At 40.1% G+C, this 19,979-nt stretch overlaps 1 protein-coding gene across 1 annotated transcript in view; it reads right to left on the reverse strand.

The window, feature by feature from the left end:
• Positions 1–878: 878 nt before the first annotated feature.
• The window catches only part of wnt5a (wingless-type MMTV integration site family, member 5a), a 19,724-nt gene continuing 623 nt past the window's right edge, over positions 879–19,979 (reverse strand). The window contains exons 2-5 of the mRNA XM_067412422.1: positions 16,287–16,399; positions 6,682–6,929; positions 3,935–4,227; positions 879–1,686 (exon numbers count right to left, since the gene is read on the reverse strand). Of these exons, the coding sequence (XP_067268523.1) occupies positions 1,228–1,686; positions 3,935–4,227; positions 6,682–6,929; positions 16,287–16,393 (1,107 nt within the window). The 5' untranslated portion in view covers positions 16,394–16,399 and the 3' untranslated portion in view covers positions 879–1,227. The remainder of the gene's footprint in view (positions 1,687–3,934; positions 4,228–6,681; positions 6,930–16,286; positions 16,400–19,979) is intronic.

Genomic DNA, 19,979 nt, shown 5'->3' on the forward strand with positions numbered 1-19,979 from the left:
TACAACTATAGCAGCGAGGATTATTATTCTGTTGAGTCAAACTGGTGATGGTATGGTTTGATCTTTGGTTGACAAAGCGTGATACATGGATTCAAGTAGCCCAAAATCGACCATTGCATGAATAAACAGTGATTGTGTCTGTATCTTGCCTTAAGCATACTTTTAATCGAGTGATATTACAAACAGGTTTGATTTTTCCAACCTTATTGACTTTTAAGACATTCTCTGAAAACAATGTATTATCAGCTTCTCAAATACAGCGATCTGACTTCAGCACTTTCCCCGTCATTGATGTAATTTCCGGCGATCCGTGTTTTCACTGTTATATGGTAGGGGGCGCTATTACCAAAGTCCCTTTAAGACAAGTCATTTCACTTGGCGGCCAGCTTAGAAACGCCTCTCGGGCGTAGAAGTGCAATTCCTATCCATTTGAATGGGGAAACATCAGATTCTCCAAAACTGTTCGCCAAGCTTACGATTAAATTTCACATTTGAAATCACCAATGAAATCTAACAATTGCCTGATAAATTTAGTTTCTAAATGCTTGAATCATGACCAACATTTTTCAGCCTGGACGAAGCTAAAGCGCATGTGCAGTCCTAAACCTCAGAACACTGCCTCAGAGCTTCTTACGGCCGCTGCAGTGATGAGATGACTTTACTAATCAACAATTGTCTCTTTCATTTAGAAGGCGGGGCTTATTCGCCATATTGGGCGTTGCACTTTCTCCCATTCATAGAGTGCACCATCTTCCTCTATATAAAGTCCTTGATTTTTCACATCTTCTGAAAGAGTACAGAATATCCACATTAAAACACAGGAAAAGACAAAGCAGAAACAAGCAATAGAAACATTGTAAAATATATTTTGCGATATTAAACCGCATATAAATCAAAACTGCCTAATGTTCCTGAATGAAATCTTTTACAAATCAGTGGCGGGAAAAGAGTTAAGGAAGTGTGATTATTTTACAAGATAAACAGTCCTCATGTGAAGCTCCTACATCAATGGATAAACGCTGGATCGTGCCCAGACTATTTTCAGTTAAAATCCTCTGATAAGAAAAAAATGAGAAAAGAACCATCTGAGAAAATAAATATATATTGATATTTGCAGTTTCTTTAGATGTCTTGTACATAGTACTTTGAAAATGATCGCTAGAAACCAATCAGTCTTTGTCATCATTGTTTCAGCTCTATAAATAGAGTTTCTTTAGATTTTCTTTCTCACTTGCACACAAACTGGTCTACGGTGCGCGAGCAGCGCTTGCATCTGACGTAGCAGCACCAGTGGAACTTGCAGTGGCAGCGCTCGACTATCTGAACCTTGAATTGATCGTAGCCTCGACCGCAGCACATGAGCGCGCAGCCGGCCATGCCTTCAGACGTCTTGTTGCAGAGACGGCCTTGCGTTCCTAGAGAGCCTGTTGTCTTGTTCTCCAAGCAGTAATCCGGACTGGGGTCTATGTACACCAGGTCGTTGCTAGTAGGAGAGTTGAATTTGGAGTGAACCTGAACAAGCTTTCCACGGCTGTTCATCTTCATGGCAGCGGCGCTGTCGTATTTCTCCTTCAGAGCGTCGCCCACCTTGCGGAAATCCACGAGTTGCAGCCAGCAGGTTTTAAGGCTGCAGGAGCCGGACACGCCGTGACACTTACAGGACACGTGGGCGAGATCGGACGCCATCTGGGAATGAGAAAGAGTTTATGAATTTTGAATAGCTAAATTTGAGCAAGCCAAGCCAAAGGCGACCAAAGGAACCGAAACTCCATCAGGGCATGATGGAGAAAAATAAAGCTTAGAGAAACCAGACTCAGTTCTCCCCTGGCCTATTAACACACCGTGGAGGATTATTATTCTGGACACCGCACAGCTCAGAGGTCACAGTCACTTTCACTTGGTAAGAAGAATCAGTAACACTTCATAATAATAATGTTCAGTTGTAAGTCATTTATAAGTGGCATTGGCATTTACACAAACATTAGCATATCACTCGATAATCATCTATGAATGTTTTGTTAATGAATAGTTCATCACTTACAAAGATGAACTATTCATTAACAAAACATTCATAGATGATTATCGAGTGATATGCTAATGTTTTGTAAATTTTGTTACAAGTAATTTACAAGTGATTAGTAGACTATGCATTCATTAATGATTAATGAGTGATATGTTAATTATTTTACATATATTTAGTAGATTCAGTTATAAGTAATGTATAATTGATTAGTTAATGATCAACTAATAATTTACAAAACATAACTATGCGTTTCAAAAATGTTAATAAATTGTTAATTTTTGTGTTTTGTAGATTCAGTTATAAATTATTTACAAGTTATTAGATATTTAGTTACAAATCATGACTATACGTTCATAAATGATTAAGTAAAATGCTAACAATTTGCAAATCTGTGGTAAGTTATCTTCAAAAAAATAGCATATCATAAAATAATCAAACAGATCCTTAGTAAATGGTTATTAAGTTTCTAGTTAATATATTATTAATCACTGAAATGTCAGTGTACCATTATCTCAATAAACAATTGTTTATCATGAACAAATGATCACACCATTAGTAAATGATGAGTATATAATTTATTGATGCATCATTAAAGTTGTAAGCTGGTCTGTTAAAACCCACAAACAGCATTTATGCTAAAGCTTTTTTTTTAAAGAATGATAAATTACTAGTTGTCAAATTAATAAACATTTTTTAAACGACTTAAAGTCAGGGGATTGCAGTGCGGTAAGTTAAATCCTTTCACTCAGCAGTGCAGACTTGTGTTGTGAACTGGTTTTACCCTCCGCTGAAGCTCACATCAGGTGCTCATTAAAGATATTAGCAGCATGTTACCGACATGCTAATTCATGCATGCAACATTAAACAACATGCTAACAGCAAGATAATTAATGCTAGCAATATGTCAATCCATACTAGCAACATGCCAGATCTGGACAGTCCCTCAGCTCATCTACTCGAGTCCTGTACTGAAGTTCACTGTTTGAGTCTCTGTGCTTTACTGGAGTATTATTTTTTCTGTAATCTTCTGACTTTAACTTCACTCCATCTGAAAGACAAATATCGTCCTCTTTACTCCACTACATTTCTATCAAGGTCCTCGAAGTGGAAAGTCGTTTCTGTCGCCGCTTTGAAAGTCAGTGATGATTTTTTTCTTCTTTAAAAGGTGTTTGGGTTTTTGCAGAAAGCCTTTCAGGAATCACTCTTGTAGAGTCTCGTGAAGTTCAATGATTTCACAGCATTTATTAAACACTGATTTATAGTTTAGAGCAAAATGGAAGAAGACGGATGTCCAAATGCTCATTTAGTGGAGGATTCACATAAACAAAGTTGATTCTGTCTTCAGTGAAGGTGAACAGTGTGAGAATATCAGATGTGTATCAGTGTATTGGATCCGTGCATTCGGCCTTAAAGTGACAGCAGCTTTATAAAGAGCTTTGTAACTTTTCTACAAGTATTTAAATGAGTTTAAGTTAGGCGTCTGCTAGTGTGTCAGATGGAGCGTCACTGACTGGCTTAAACCATGATGGCATAATGTGCATTTATACAACTATAATACAATAATGCGGCGACATAAAGAAGGACATTTACTTTTGATACTTCAGTACTTTTGAAATAAAAACTTCTGTACTTTTACTTTAATAAAAATCTGTTTTTACAACTTTCACTTGTAACGGAGTAATATTTGACTAGTTGTAATTTTACAAGTACTTTTGAAGTTGTGTACTTTGTCCACCTCTGAAAAATGCTATTTCATGCTAGCAATGTATTAAAACAATGTTAATGTTAGCAAAGTTCTTTCTCTTTCCACTTCACTCATTTTAAAACTTGAAAACATTCTTATGGCTTTGACAAGCCAACATCAAAGTTTGTGTACAATCTTTACTTCTCTGGTTGTATTTGCTGTCTTACCCTCCGTCCCGCCTCATTGTTGTGAAGGTTCATCAGCAGTCTGGCGCTCTCCATAGAGCCTTTGGTGGCGGTTTTCTCCCGCTCGCGAGCGTCCACGAACTCCTTGCTGAAGCGGTATCCGTAATGGAGGTTGTCTCCGCAGCCGCCCCACAGCCAGTCTCGCGGCAGGTCTTTGGGCCGCGCGGCTCTACTGCAGCCGCAGCTCGACAGCTCCCCCTCTCTGCAGGCGCGGCTCACTGCATTCACCACGCCGGCTGCGCTGATCGCGTACGCGAACGCCGTCTCTCTGCTCCCTGCGGAACTCACGGGTTAGCTTTGCTTTGATTGTGCTTTGATGAGCAAGTGTAACCTTTACCTCTTGAACACTGACCAAATTCCACACTGCAAAAAATGCTCTTCTTACTAAGTAATTTTGTCTTGTTTCTAGTCTAAATATCTAACAATTCTTAAAGGCCCACTAAAATCAAAGTTTTTTTAGCTTTTAGTATGACTGTGTTAGCCTTAAAGTTATGAATAAGCTGGCATGTTCCAAAACAATGACAAAATTAGCATTTAGGAGATATAAGCATTCAAAACTTACAGTCTCTCACTTCCGTTAAAACGAATCTCAGATTTTGATGACATCATCGCAGACTTCACCTTCTCATCAAATCTTCTGTCCAATCAAAATGCTCTCTAGAATCTAAAGCCCCGCCCCCTACACTTCTGAAGTTGCGGCCTTTAAATCAAGATGCATTTACTATATAAGTATAACAACATAAGATATTTGTTCTTGTTTTGTTGAAAATCAAAATGAAGTGAGTTTTTGCTTAAAACAGGCAAAATGATCTGCCAATGGGGTGAGAAAAATAATTGTATTTCTTGTTTCCGTCCCAAACATGGATGTTACGGTGTATCACACTCTAAAATAACATGAGGCTCCAGTGCAAACCTTCGTTTAGCCTTAAAACGGTCAGGATTTACTAAAGACACGCCGTGAGGATTTAGAGATGAAAAGGCGTGAAAGCAGACCTTACTGCATATGCATTCTGTAGGAGTTTTTTTGTCAGCACGTTAAATTAATGGAAGGACAATCGTTAAATAACTCACACAGCATGTTTCACTAACGTTTGCCATAGTCGATTTACTGGTGTTTGTGATAGTATTGAACAGCCAAAACTGCACATCTCCACCCGTTTTGCCCTTGTCATGCTGAGATAGTTGCAGTAGGACAGGGATGTAACACTCAGCCCTGCAGAGATTAGCTTCAGCCCTAATTAAACACACCTGATTCAGCTCATCAAACCCTTCAGGCTTCTTTGAGAACTGCAGGTGTGTGTGTGTGTGTATGAACTAAACTCTGCAGGTCTGCGGCCCTCCAGCAACTGAGTTTTGTAGGAGATAACAGAGAAAAACATTATCAGTGCAATGATGTCTTCAGAGCTGGTAGAATTCATACAGCACAAGTACGCCACCTGGTGAACACATCCTTATATTGAATAACAAGAAACCACAGCTAAGGCATTCAGAGATCGTTTTAAAGACCCCAGCTGAGTGAAGTTTCCTTTCCTGTTGAAACAGGCAGTCAGGCTGGACATATTGAACAGCGACTCCTTTAAAACAGCGAATAGGAGGCGTGTCCATACATGATGGGGGGGGAGACTGAGCCAATCAGTAGTAGGGGCGTGTCCATACACGATGGGGGGGGGGGGGAGAGATTGAGCCAATCAGCAGTAGGGGGCGTGTCCATACACGATGGGGGGGGGACTAAGCCAATCAGCAGTAGGGGGCGTGTCCATACATGATGGGGGGGAGGAGAGAAACTGAGCCAATCAGCAGTAGGGGGCGTGTCCACACATGATGGGGGGGAGAGAAACTGAGCCAATCAACAGTAGGGGGCGTGTCCACACATGATGGGGGGGGGAAACTGAGCCAATCAGCAGTAGGGGGCGTGTCCACACATGATGGGGGGAGAGAAACTGAGCCAATCAGCAGTAGGGGGCGTGTCCATACATGATGGGGGAGAGAGAAACTGAGCCAATCAGCAGTAGGGGGCGTGTCCACACATGATGGGGGAGAGAGAAACTGAGCCAATCAGCAGTAGGGGGCGTGTCCATACATGATGGGGGAGAGAGAAACTGAGCCAATCAGCAGTAGGGGGCGTGTCCATACATGATGGGGGAGAGAGAAACTGAGACAATCAGCAGTAGGGGGCATGTCCATACATGATGGGGGAGAGAAAGTGAGCCAATCAGCATTAGGGGGCGTGTCCATACATGATGGAAAATAGCTTTCGGAATCCACATCTCGAGTTTTCAAGAATATATCACTTCAAAATTCACTCTTTATAATAATTTTTGACCACTGCAGAGCACTTTGGAAAAAAGCTTTTTTTTAAAAGCTTTGTTTTTAAATCGGTCCATAACTATATGCCATTATTTAGTTTTTTATGCGCACAAAAACAATTTTTGTGTCTTCATCAATGATTGTAGAGCCGCTGTAGTGAGATGGGCTTTGTAACGACGTCTTTAGTGCCTTTATGGGTCTTGAGAGAGGAAATGACATTGGTGTCAATGAAGGCCTTTCTGAGCCATCGGATTTCAACACTAATATCTTCATCTGTGTGTGAAGATGAGCGGAGGTCTGACGGCTGGCCAACCACAGGAGGAATTAATCACACTATTTACATTTCTGGCTGAACTAATCCTTTAACTGGTTTGATCATTGTGAACTGGTGTGAGATGGGAGAGAGATGCCTAAAGTCGTACCTATCTGCATGACACTGCCGAACACTGAGGAGTTGTCCACTGTGCTGCAGTTCCAGCGGCGCTCCCGAAACTGGTATTGGCATTCCCGGATGCCCGTCTTGGCACCTTCTCCGATGAAGTGCATGTGATCCTGGTAGAGCTGGCAAAGCTTCCTCTGACCTGTGGACAGTCCTGCCAGCTGACTGCATAGCGGCTGACCTCCTATGATATACGCTTCTGGAACCAGGAGGGGATTCATGGCTAGAGACCTGCAAACATCCACACGCATTTACAGCAATGAAGCCTTGTGGGACTCTAAATGCCACCTGTTTTCACCGCGTCCTTCACTGCAAAACATTTTTTTTCTTAGTACGTACGGTTTGTTGGATTTAGATGATTTAATCATGTACATCGGTTCCACATGATTCAATTAAATTAAACAAACATGATTTGTTCACATAACTTCAACATCATGGAATGAAGTAAGTTTTAAGTAACCCAATTGCGTAATCTCAAAATGATTTTAATATGGCTTCCTAACAACAGTGAAGTCCTCCGGGGCGCTTGAGACCATGCCTCTTTAATCAAATCACAAGCTTATTTTGTTTTTGTATATTTGTGTGGTCACTTGATTGATTTATAAGATTGTACTAACTAACTTTAATTCTATTAGTCAGCAAAAGCACATAATGAACATGTCAAGTGCTATGAAATGCTCTTTAATGCCATGTGCTGTCTCAATCCACAGCCTAAGCAATCGCTCCGCTCTTTATATAAATTGGACAATATGTGTTTTCATTTTTTTTCAGTGTATTTTTGTCTTGTTTCTAGTCCAAACATCTAAAAATTCTTAAAACAAGAAGTATTTACTAGACAAGCAAAAGTAATTGTCTTGTTTTGGGAAAAATAACTCAAAATGAAGAGAGTTTTTGCTTAAAATAAGATAAATAATCTGCCAATGGGGTGAGAAAAATAATCTTAATTCAAACAGAAAACAAGATTATTTTTCTCACTACCTTGGCAGATTATTTATCTTATTTTAAGCAAAAACTCTTAATTTTGAATTATTTTCCCAAAAAAAAGACAATAACATTTACTAGGCTTACTTAAATGTCTAATACATATTTCTTAATGTTAGAATTTTAAGATATTTAGACTAGAAACAAGACAGAAAAACTAAGTAACAAAAGCATTTTTTCTGGTGTTCTGAGTATGACCTAAACCAGGCCATGAGCAGTGTTGCCACAGTTACTTTGAAAAAGTAATCTGATTACTGATTACTCCTTTTAAAAGTTACTTACTTATTTTACAGATTACTTGATTTTAATAGTAACTAAGTAAGATTACAAGTTACTTTATTTGTTACATTCAGCAGTTTCCGAAAACACCCCTGCTGCCTCAACACAGAAATGACGACCGTTTGCCAACACTCACTTTAATGGAAGTGTATTATTAACAGTAACGTCAACAATGGAGCTCCTGACATTTAAAGTTGATATTAAAAAATATAGCCTGATAAAATGCTCTCCCTGAGACGCAAGAAGAAAGCAAAAATATATGTTTTATTTTTTACTAAGGAAACTGACTAAAATAGTCACAGTGATTTGGATAAATTACTTTAATCTGATTACTGGTTAGGAAATAGTAACTCGTTAGATTACTCATTACTGGAGAAAAGTCGTCAGATTAGAGTAACGCGTTAGATTACTCGCTACTGGAGAAAAGTCGTCAGATTAGAGTAACGCGTTAGATTACTCGCTACTGGAGAAAAGTCATCAGATTAGAGTAACGCGTTAGATTACTCGCTACTGGAGAAAAGTCGTCAGATTAGAGTAATGCTTTAGATTACTCGCTACTAGAGAAAAGTCATCAGATTAGAGTAACACGTTAGATTACTCGCTACTGGAGAAAAGTCGTCAGATTAGAGTAACGCGTTAGATTACTCACTACTGGAGAAAAGTCATCAGATTAGAGTAACGCGTTAGATTACTCGCTCCTGGAGAAAAGTCGTCAGATTAGAGTAACGCGTTAGATTACTCGCTACTGGAGAAAAGTCGTCAGATTAGAGTAACGCGTTAGATTACTCGCTGCTGGAGAAAAGTCGTCAGATTAGAGTAACGCATTAGATTACTCGCTACTGGAGAAAAGTCGTCGGATTAGAGTAACGCGTTAGATTACTCGCTACTGGAGAAAAGTCGTCAGATTAGAGTAACGCGTTAGATTACTCGCTACTGCAGAAAAGTCGTCAGATTAGAGTAACGCGTTAGATTACTCGCTACTGCAGAAAAGTCGTCAGATTAGAGTAACGCGTTAGATTACTCGCTACTGGAGAAAAGTCGTCAGATTAGAGTAACGCGTTAGATTACTCGTTACTGGAGAAAAGTCATCAGATTAGAGTAACGCGTTAGATTACTCGCTACTGGAGAAAAGTCGTCAGATTAGAGTAACGCTTTAGATTACTCGCTACTGGAGAAAAGTCGTCAGATTAGAGTAACGCGTTAGATTACTCGCTACTGCAGAAAAGTCGTCAGATTAGAGTAATGCGTTAGATTACTCGCTACTGGAGAAAAGTCATCAGATTAGAGTAACGCGTTAGATTACTCACTACTGGAGAAAAGTCATCAGATTAGAGTAACGCGTTAGATTACTCGCTACTGGAGAAAAGTCGTCAGATTAGAGTAACGCGTTAGATTACTCTCTACTGGAGAAAAGTCATCAGATTAGAGTAATGCTTTAGATTACTCGCAACTGGAGAAAAGTCGTCAGATTAGAGTAACGCGTTAGATTACTCGCTACTGCAGAAAAGTTGTCAGATTAGAGTAATGCGTTAGATTACTCGCTACTGGAGAAAAGTCATCAGATTAGAGTAACGCGTTAGATTACTCGCTACTGGAGAAAAGTCGTCAGATTAGAGTAACGCGTTAGATTACTCGCTACTGGAGAAAAGTCATCAGATTAGAGTAACGCGTTAGATTACTCGCTACTGGAGAAAAGTCGTCAGATTAGAGTAACGCGTTAGATTACTCGCTACTGGAGAAAAGTCGTCAGATTAGAGTAACGCTTTAGATTACTCACTACTGGAGAAAAGTCGCCAGATTAGAGTAACGCGTTAGATTACTCGCTACTGGAGAAAAGTCATCAGATTAGAGTAACGCGTTAGATTACTCGCTACTGGAGAAAAGTCATCAGATCAGAGTAACGCGGTAGATTACTCGCTACTGGAGAAAAGTCGTCAGATTAGAGTAACGCATTAGATTACTCACTACTGGAGAAAAGAAATCAGATTAGAGTAACGCGTTAGATTACTCGCTACTGGAGAAAAGTCGTCAGATTAGAGTAACGCGTTAGATTACTCGCTACTGGAGAAAAGTCGTCAGATTAGAGTAACGCGTTAGATTACTCGCTACTGGAGAAAAGTCATCAGATTAGAGTAACGCGTTAGATTACTCGCTACTGGAGAAAAGTCATCAGATTAGAGTAACGCGTTAGATTACTCGCTACTGGAGAAAAGTCGTCAGATTAGAGTAACGCTTTAGATTACTCACTACTGGAGAAAAGTCGCCAGATTAGAGTAACGCGTTAGATTACTCGCTACTGGAGAAAAGTAATCAGATCAGAGTAACGCGGTAGATTACTCGCTACTGGAGAAAAGTCGTCAGATTAGAGTAACGCGTTAGATTACTCGCTACTGGAGAAAAGTCGTCGGATTAGAGTAACGCGTTAGATTACTCGCTACTGGAGAAAAGTCGTCAGATTAGAGTAACGCGTTAGATTACTCGCTACTGGAGAAAAGTCGTGAGATTAGAGTAACGCGTTAGATTACTCGCTACTGGAGAAAAGTCGTCAGATTAGAGTAACGCGTTAGATTACTCGCTACTGGAGAAAAGTCTTCAGATCAGAGTAACGCGTTAGATTACTCGCTACTGGAGAAAAGTCGTCAGATTAGAGTAACGCGTTAGATTACTCGCTGCTGGAGAAAAGTCGTCAGATTAGAGTAACGCGTTAGATTACTCGCTACTGGAGAAAAGTCATCAGATTAGAGTAACGCCTTAGATTACTCACTACTGGAGAAAAGTCATCAGATTAGAGTAACGTGTTAGATTACTCGCTACTGGAGAAAAGTCGTCAGATTAGAGTAACGCGTTAGATCACTCGCTACTGGAGAAAAGTCGTCAGATTAGAGTAACGCGTTAGATTACTCGCTACTGGAGAAAAGTCATCAGATCAGAGTAACGCGGTAGATTACTCGCTACTGGAGAAAAGTCGTCAGATTAGAGTAACGCATTAGATTACTCACTACTGGAGAAAAGAAATCAGATTAGAGTAACGCGTTAGATTACTCGCTACTGGAGAAAAGTCGTCAGATTAGAGTAACGCGTTAGATTACTCGCTAATGGAGAAAAGTCGTCAGATTAGAGTAACGCGTTAGATTACTCGCTACTGGAGAAAAGTCATCAGATTAGAGTAACGCGTTAGATTACTCGCTACTGGAGAAAAGTCATCAGATTAGAGTAACGCGTTAGATTACTCGCTACTGGAGAAAAGTCGTCAGATTAGAGTAACGCTTTAGATTACTCACTACTGGAGAAAAGTCGCCAGATTAGAGTAACGCGTTAGATTACTCGCTACTGGAGAAAAGTAATCAGATCAGAGTAACGCGGTAGATTACTCGCTACTGGAGAAAAGTCGTCAGATTAGAGTAACGCGTTAGATTACTCGCTACTGGAGAAAAGTCGTCGGATTAGAGTAACGCGTTAGATTACTCGCTACTGGAGAAAAGTCGTCAGATTAGAGTAACGCGTTAGATTACTCGCTACTGGAGAAAAGTCGTGAGATTAGAGTAACGCGTTAGATTACTCGCTACTGGAGAAAAGTCGTCAGATTAGAGTAACGCGTTAGATTACTCGCTACTGGAGAAAAGTCTTCAGATCAGAGTAACGCGTTAGATTACTCGCTACTGGAGAAAAGTCGTCAGATTAGAGTAACGCGTTAGATTACTCGCTGCTGGAGAAAAGTCGTCAGATTAGAGTAACGCGTTAGATTACTCGCTACTGGAGAAAAGTCATCAGATTAGAGTAACGCCTTAGATTACTCACTACTGGAGAAAAGTCATCAGATTAGAGTAACGTGTTAGATTACTCGCTACTGGAGAAAAGTCGTCAGATTAGAGTAACGCGTTAGATCACTCGCTACTGGAGAAAAGTCGTCAGATTAGAGTAACGCGTTAGATTACTTGCTACTGGAGAAAAGTCGTCAGATTAGAGTAACGCGTTAGATTACTGGCTACTGGAGAAAACTCGTCAGATTAGAGTAACGCGTTAGATTACTCGCTACTGGAGAAAAGTCGTCAGATTAGAGTAATGCGTTAGATTACTCGCTACTGGAGAAAAGTCGTCAGATTAGAGTAACGCGTTAGATTACTCGCTACTGGAGAAAAGTCATCAGATTAGAGTAACGCGTTAGATTACTTGCTACTGGAGCAAAGTCATCAGATTAGAGTAACGCGTTAGATTACTCGCTACTGGAGAAAAGTCGTCAGATTAGAGTAACGCGTTAGATTACTCGCTACTGGAGAAAAGTCGTCAGATTAGAGTAACGCGTTAGATTACTCACTGCTGGAGAAAAGTCGTCAGATTAGAGTAACGCGTTAGATTACTCGCTGCTGGAGAAAAGTCGTCAGATTAGAGTAACGCGTTAGATTACTCGCTACTGGAGAAAAGTCGTCAGATTAGAGTAATGCGTTAGATTACTCGCTACTGGAAAAAAGTCATCAGATTAGAGTAACGCGTTAGATTACTCGCTACTGGAGAAAAGTCATCAGATTAGAGTAATGCGTTAGATTACTCGTTACTGGAGAAAAGTCGTCAGATTAGAGTAACGCTTTAGATTACTCGCTACTGGAGAAAAGTCGCCAGATTAGAGTAACGCTTTAGATTACTCGCTACTGGAGAAAAGTCATCAGATTAGAGTAACGCTTTAGATTACTCGCTACTGGAGAAAAGTCATCAGATTAGAGTAACGCGTTAGATTACTCGCTACTGGAGAAAAGTCATCAGATTAGAGTAACGCGTTAGATTACTCGCTACTGGAGAAAAGTCATCAGATTAGAGTAACGCTTTAGATTACTCGCTACTGGAGAAAAGTCATCAGATTAGAGTAACGCGTTAGATTACTCGCTACTGGAGAAAAGTCGTCAGATTAGAGTAACGCTTTAGATTACTCGCTACTGGAGAAAAGTCGCCAGATTAGAGTAACGCTTTAGATTACTCGCTACTGGAGAAAAGTCATCAGATTAGAGTAACGCTTTAGATTACTCGCTACTGGAGAAAAGTCATCAGATTAGAGTAACGCGTTAGATTACTCGCTACTGGAGAAAAGTCATCAGATTAGAGTAACGCGTTAGATTACTCGCTACTGGAGAAAAGTCGTCGGATTAGAGTAACGCGTTAGATTACTCGCTACTGGAGAAAAGTCGTGAGATTAGAGTAACGCGTTAGATTACTCGCTACTGGAGAAAAGTCGTCAGATTAGAGTAACGCGTTAGATTACTCGCTACTGGAGAAAAGTCGTCAGATTAGAGTAACGCGTTAGATTACTCGCTACTGGAGAAAAGTCGTCAGATTAGAGTAACGCGTTAGATTACTCACTGCTGGAGAAAAGTCGTCAGATTAGAGTAACGCGTTAGATTACTCGCTGCTGGAGAAAAGTCGTCAGATTAGAGTAACGCGTTAGATTACTCGCTACTGGAGAAAAGTCGTCAGATTAGAGTAATGCGTTAGATTACTCGCTACTGGAAAAAAGTCATCAGATTAGAGTAACGCGTTAGATTACTCGCTACTGGAGAAAAGTCATCAGATTAGAGTAATGCGTTAGATTACTCGTTACTGGAGAAAAGTCGTCAGATTAGAGTAACGCTTTAGATTACTCGCTACTGGAGAAAAGTCGCCAGATTAGAGTAACGCTTTAGATTACTCGCTACTGGAGAAAAGTCATCAGATTAGAGTAACGCTTTAGATTACTCGCTACTGGAGAAAAGTCATCAGATTAGAGTAACGCGTTAGATTACTCGCTACTGGAGAAAAGTCATCAGATTAGAGTAACGCGTTAGATTACTCGCTACTGGAGAAAAGTCATCAGATTAGAGTAACGCTTTAGATTACTCGCTACTGGAGAAAAGTCATCAGATTAGAGTAACGCGTTAGATTACTCGCTACTGGAGAAAAGTCGTCAGATTAGAGTAACGCTTTAGATTACTCGCTACTGGAGAAAAGTCGCCAGATTAGAGTAACGCTTTAGATTACTCGCTACTGGAGAAAAGTCATCAGATTAGAGTAACGCTTTAGATTACTCGCTACTGGAGAAAAGTCATCAGATTAGAGTAACGCGTTAGATTACTCGCTACTGGAGAAAAGTCGTCAGATTAGAGTAACGCGTTAGATTACTCGCTACTGGAGAAAAGTCATCAGATTAGAGTAACGCGTTAGATTACTCGCTACTGGAGAAAAGTCATCAGATTAGAGTAACGCGTTAGATTACTCGCTACTGGAGAAAAGTCGTCAGATTAGAGTAACGTGTTAGATTACTCGCTACTGGAGAAAAGTCGTCGGATTAGAGTAACGCGGTAGATTACTCGCTACTGGAGAAAAGTCGTCGGATTAGAGTAACGCGTTAGATTACTCGCTACTGGAGAAAAGTCGTGAGATTAGAGTAACGCGTTAGATTACTCGCTACTGGAGAAAAGTCGTCAGATTAGAGTAACGCGTTAGATTACTCGCTACTGGAGAAAAGTCTTCAGATTAGAGTAACGCGTTAGATTACTCGCTACTGGAGAAAAGTCGTCAGATCAGAGTAAAGCCTTAGATTACTCGCTACTGGAGAAAAGTCGTTAGATTAGAGTAACGCCTTAGATTACTCGCTACTGGAGAAAAGTCATCAGATTAGAGTAACGCGTTAGATTACTCACTACTGGAGAAAAGTCGTCAGATTAGAGTAATGCGTTAGATTACTCGCTACTGGAGAAAAGTCGTCAGATTAGAGTAATGCGTTAGATTACTCGCCACTGCAGAAAAGTCGTCAGATTAGAGTAACGCGTTAGATTACTCGCTACTGGAGAAAAGTCATCAGATTAGAGTAACGCGTTAGATTACTCGCTACTGGAGAAAAGTCATCAGATTAGAGTAACGCGTTAGATTACTCGCTACTGGAGAAAAGTCGTCAGATTAGAGTAACGCGTTAGATTACTCGCTACTGGAGAAAAGTCGTCAGATTAGAGTAACGCGTTAGATTACTTGCTACTGGAGAAAAGTCATCAGATTAGAGTAACGCGTTAGATTACTCACTACTAGAGAAAAGTCGTCAGATTAGAGTAATGCGTTAGATTACTCGCTACTGGAGAAAAGTCGTCAGATTAGAGTAATGCGTTAGATTACTCGCTACTGGAGAAAAGTCGTCAGATTAGAGTAACGCGTTAGATCACTCACTACTGGAGAAAAGTCGTCAGATTAGAGTAACGCGTTAGATTACTTGCTACTGGAGAAAACTCGTCAGATTAGAGTAACGCGTTAGATTACTTGCTACTGGAGAAAAGTCATCAGATTAGAGTAACGCGTTAGATTACTCGCTACTGGAGAAAAGTCGTCAGATTAGAGTAATGCGTTAGATTACTCGCTACTGGAGAAAAGTCGTCAGATTAGAGTAATGCGTTAGATTACTCGCTACTGGAGAAAAGTCGTCAGATTAGAGTAACGCGTTAGATTACTCGCTACTGGAGAAAAGTCGTCAGATTAGAGTAACGCGTTAGATTACTCGCTACTGGAGAAAAGTCATCAGATTAGAGTAACGCGTTAGATTACTTGCTACTGGAGAAAACTCGTCAGATTAGAGTAACGCGTTAGATTACTCACTGCTGGAGAAAAGTCGTCAGATTAGAGTAACGCGTTAGATTACTCACTACTGGAGAAAAGTCATCAGATTAGAGTAACGCGTTAGATTACTCACTACTGGAGAAAAGTCGTCAGATTAGAGTAACGCGTTAGATTACTCGCTGCTGGAGAAAAGTCATCAGATTAGAGTAACGCGTTAGATTACTCGCTGCTGGAGAAAAGTCGTCAGATTAGAGTAACGTGTTAGATTACTCTCTACTGGAGAAAAGTCGTCAGATTAGAGTAACGCGTTAGATTACTCGCTACTGGAGAAAAGTCATCAGATTAGAGTAACGCGTTAGATTACTCACTGCTGGAGAAAAGTCGTCAGATTAGAGTAACGCGTTAGATTACTCGCTACTGGAGAAAAGTAATCAGATCAGAGTAACGCGGTAGATTACTCGCTACTGGAGAAAAGTCGTCAGATTAGAGTAACGCGTTAGATTACTCGCTACTGGAGAAAAGTCGTCAGATTAGAGTAACGCGTTAGATTACTCGCTACTGGAGAAAAGTCGTCAGATTAGAGTAACGCGTTAGATTACTCGCTACTGGAGAAAAGTCGTCAGATTAGAGTAACGCGTTAGATTACTCGCTACTGGAGAAAAGTCGTCAGATCAGAGTAATGTGTTACTGGCATCACTGGCCATGACCAAACACACTCTGATGACTATGAGTAAATATATAGGTGTTAAAACAGGCACGTACCACCACGAGTGCGCTTCCACAAGCACATTTATAAAGCAGGTGCAGAAGGTTAAGGCGACCGCAGCATGCCGAGGGTCCGAGACGGAGCATTTCAGCTTCAACATCATTCCAGCCTGAAGACACGAGAGCAAGAGTTACACCTCTCATACAGCGAGGTGTGTGTGTGTGTGTGTGTGTGTGTGTGTGTGTGTGTGTGTGTGTGTGTGTGTGTGTGTGTGTGTGTGTGTGTGTGTGTGTGTGTGTGTGTGTGTGTGTGTGTGTGTCAGTTATGTGAAAGTGAAAGCATGTAAAACAGCTCTCCTCTACACCGAAGACTTTATAATCTATATCATCTGTTTGCATAATCTACAAAACCAGTCTAATATTTAGATGATATTTAGAAAATGAACCCCAGAAGAAACAAGCGGTTTACACAAACAGTCTAAATTGCAAATGAACTGATTTACGTCACATATATGAAAACCACATTTGAAGCTTGAATGTATGTTTCAGGTAAATTGTTGGTAACACTTTACAATACGGGTGCACTAATCTTCATTAATTCATGCTTCACTAATGCACAGATAATCATGAGATAATGTATTACTAATGGTGAACAAACCCATCTATTAAAGCTGCCCTAGAATGATTTGAAACAATGGGCCTTATCTTGCACCCAGCGCAATTGACTTTGTACACCGACGCATGTGTCTATTTTGCAGCGCGCTTTTCCCTCCACAGAAGCACGTCGCTACACTAATCAATGAACTTGCGCTCCCTGGGCGGTTCAGCGCAAAAAAGGAGGCGTGTTCCGGCGCAAAAAATCCCTGGAGCTATTTTGCTGTTCCATTAAACAGTTGCGCCACTGACCAGAATAAACCTGGTCTAAAGTCAGCGGCGCGCTGCGCGTTGTTCATTATGCTATTTTAAGGGCGCATGCTTGACCATAATGTATAGCGTGCACAACGCGCAGACACTCTGCTCATGAAATCTACACAGATGCAACAGTTATTTTTGCAAATCATAAATTGTTATACTAAAAAAAATTAACACATGAGATGACGGAAATCATAGCCTTGTCAAATGACTGTCGTTTTAACTGATATGGTGGAAAAGGCGACGTTTGCTAGAAGGATTGAGTGAACGATCTAAGCAAAGTATCTACGGTTGTATTTTGTAATATAAAATAATATTACCCTTTGTCATTAGACACACTATTTAGTTTGGTATGGTACTTGGTGTTTCCTATTGTTACTGTACTAGCATCTTGCGTTATCTAGACAATGCTGCCTCTCTGAGAAACTTTCAATTTAATCAGAATTTGTTTAAACAGTCAATAAGTGGATAAATTGCTTGCAGGAATACAGTCGCCCCTTTCTTCAGTTTAAGACGCTGAGCAAAGCTTGCTTGAAATGGGCCGAACAAACGAACGATCTTGAATTAAATTGTTGTGGTATCGGATTATAATAAACCTCAACCATGACTGTTGAATATGAAAAGTCCTCCCATCTCCTGAACATGACGCGTGTCATGAGAGCCGTTTTTGCGATCGTCGAGTGACGCTGCAGTCCCGATGATTCGCTCCATTTCCACCTGACAATGAACATGTTTGGACAGATGCAAATGTTGTGGGCGTGCATATAAATTATCCCCAACACTTGCATCACGGTTGGGTTTATGTTGAGAAGCACTTTTTTTCCATGGTGTTTTTATTTATGAGATTTACATCAGAAGGAGGAGGCGATGGTGTTTGAGACTCACAGTATGTGATGTCCATGGACTGAACTCTTATTATTTCACTATGGCAAGGTTCATTCTTCATTCTAGGGCACCTTTAATGATAACTGCATCAGCAACTAATGAAGATTCATCGTCATTAAACAGCACTAGGTAACTTTTCAACCTTCATATTATATTTTCAAGACTCTTGTGATGATACATCGACTTACAATAGGTTGAATGACACGTCTGCCATAGCCTGATCGTTTTTAATCGTCCTTTTAAACTTCGGGTTTCGGGTAGTAACCCGAGAACAAAAAGAACTACAGAATTCGACTGCTTTACGGCATATACGTCACTTCCACCAACACACACACTTCCTTACATTCGGACGTGCGAGCCCAACTTTGTTCGTCAGATAATATAGTCATGTCCGAAGCAGCACAGACAAATAAGAAAGAAAAGGTTTTGTTGGAGGAAAGCAATAAGAGGAAACGAGAAAGTGCTGTGATTAAAGGCAGGACGAGGATCAACATGTGACCAGCGTTTGCTCGTCGGCGTGAGCTGAAGGAGGCGTGCCCGACCGATGCTGTCCTGCTTGTTACGGTGAGCTACCACTCAAACATTGAACTGAAGTATCATATAGATTCTGGAAAACGCTAACCAATAGACTACTATAATGACGCTGGCTTGTAAACGTGAGCATCGTGATTATTTGGCGTTTGAAAAAAATAAAACCCATGAAATGATATTCATATGACATGCTGAAGCATCTGCCACTGACTGTACCTGATGAAGACATTTCCCACGCGCCGCCAGAAGAACACCTGCATGTGAACTCCTCCTGCAGTGTTCAGGGGAACTGTTAGCGCTGCACCGACCCGCGGGACGCTTTTATGAAGTTATTTGGCCCGCCCCGCACCACTGGATATACCTTTACAACCCGCCGCGCACCCGCGACCATTAAATAGACATACGGGGTCCGCGGGTTATGAGACGACCCGCGCATCACTAGCTCAGGGCTATCAGGGCTGTCATGTCAACAAATGCACGCGCGATGGCATCCCCTGATGGAGGAGGACAGAGCTTACGACAGTAGCTGAGGACATTATTTTTTCCAAACTGTAGGGGGACCCCGAGAGCAAAAGTTACCCAGTGCTGCTTTAATAGATTAAGTAATCATTCAGTTCATTATTAGTTAAATGTGTCTTAATGTATTAAATCATTAATAACATATTATATGAATTAATAATGTAAATTAACATGTTAATTTGATTTATAAAGGTTTCATTAAGTTATGACTCGTGGAGGCACATGACTATTAACTAATTGAAAAATAATTCAAACCCTATAACCACAATTACATATTACTTAATCAATTAGTTAATAGTCATGAAGTAAAGTGATAACATACTGATACATAATAATGATAAATCATTAGCTAATGAATAATTAAAGCAGACAACTGGAAGCTGAAATGCATGGCTTTGACACGTTGGCACGTTAATTCACATTAATAATTAATATAATATGTTATTAAGGAATTATTATGACACATTTAGCTAATAACCATTGAATGATTGCTTAATCTATTAATCATGATCAATCTTCATTAGTTGCTGATGCAGTGATCATTAATAAATGGGTTAGTTCACCATTAGTAATACATTAGCTCATGATTATAAGTGTGTTATTATTTTCCACAATGAAGCCCACTTGTTACAGATGTGCATTTTGTTTTGTGCATATTGTAATAATTTAAATCGTCTTTTAGTTATATGTTGCTGGAAATGTTTGTACAGTACATTATATTACAATCGTAATGTTAATGTTAAATATTAAAATACAACTTTTAATTGGTTACTAAGTTCCTCAAAGTAAAAAAAAAAAATTAAAATTCAATTCAATGTAGCCCATATTTTTGTCAGAAAAAATACTTAATTTAAAAATAAAATGTAAATGCAATGTCAATACAAATATAAAATGTAAATTAAT

Source organism: Pseudorasbora parva, chromosome 13 (genome assembly GCF_024679245.1).
Source record: "Pseudorasbora parva isolate DD20220531a chromosome 13, ASM2467924v1, whole genome shotgun sequence".
Lineage (NCBI taxonomy): Eukaryota > Metazoa > Chordata > Actinopteri > Cypriniformes > Gobionidae > Pseudorasbora > Pseudorasbora parva.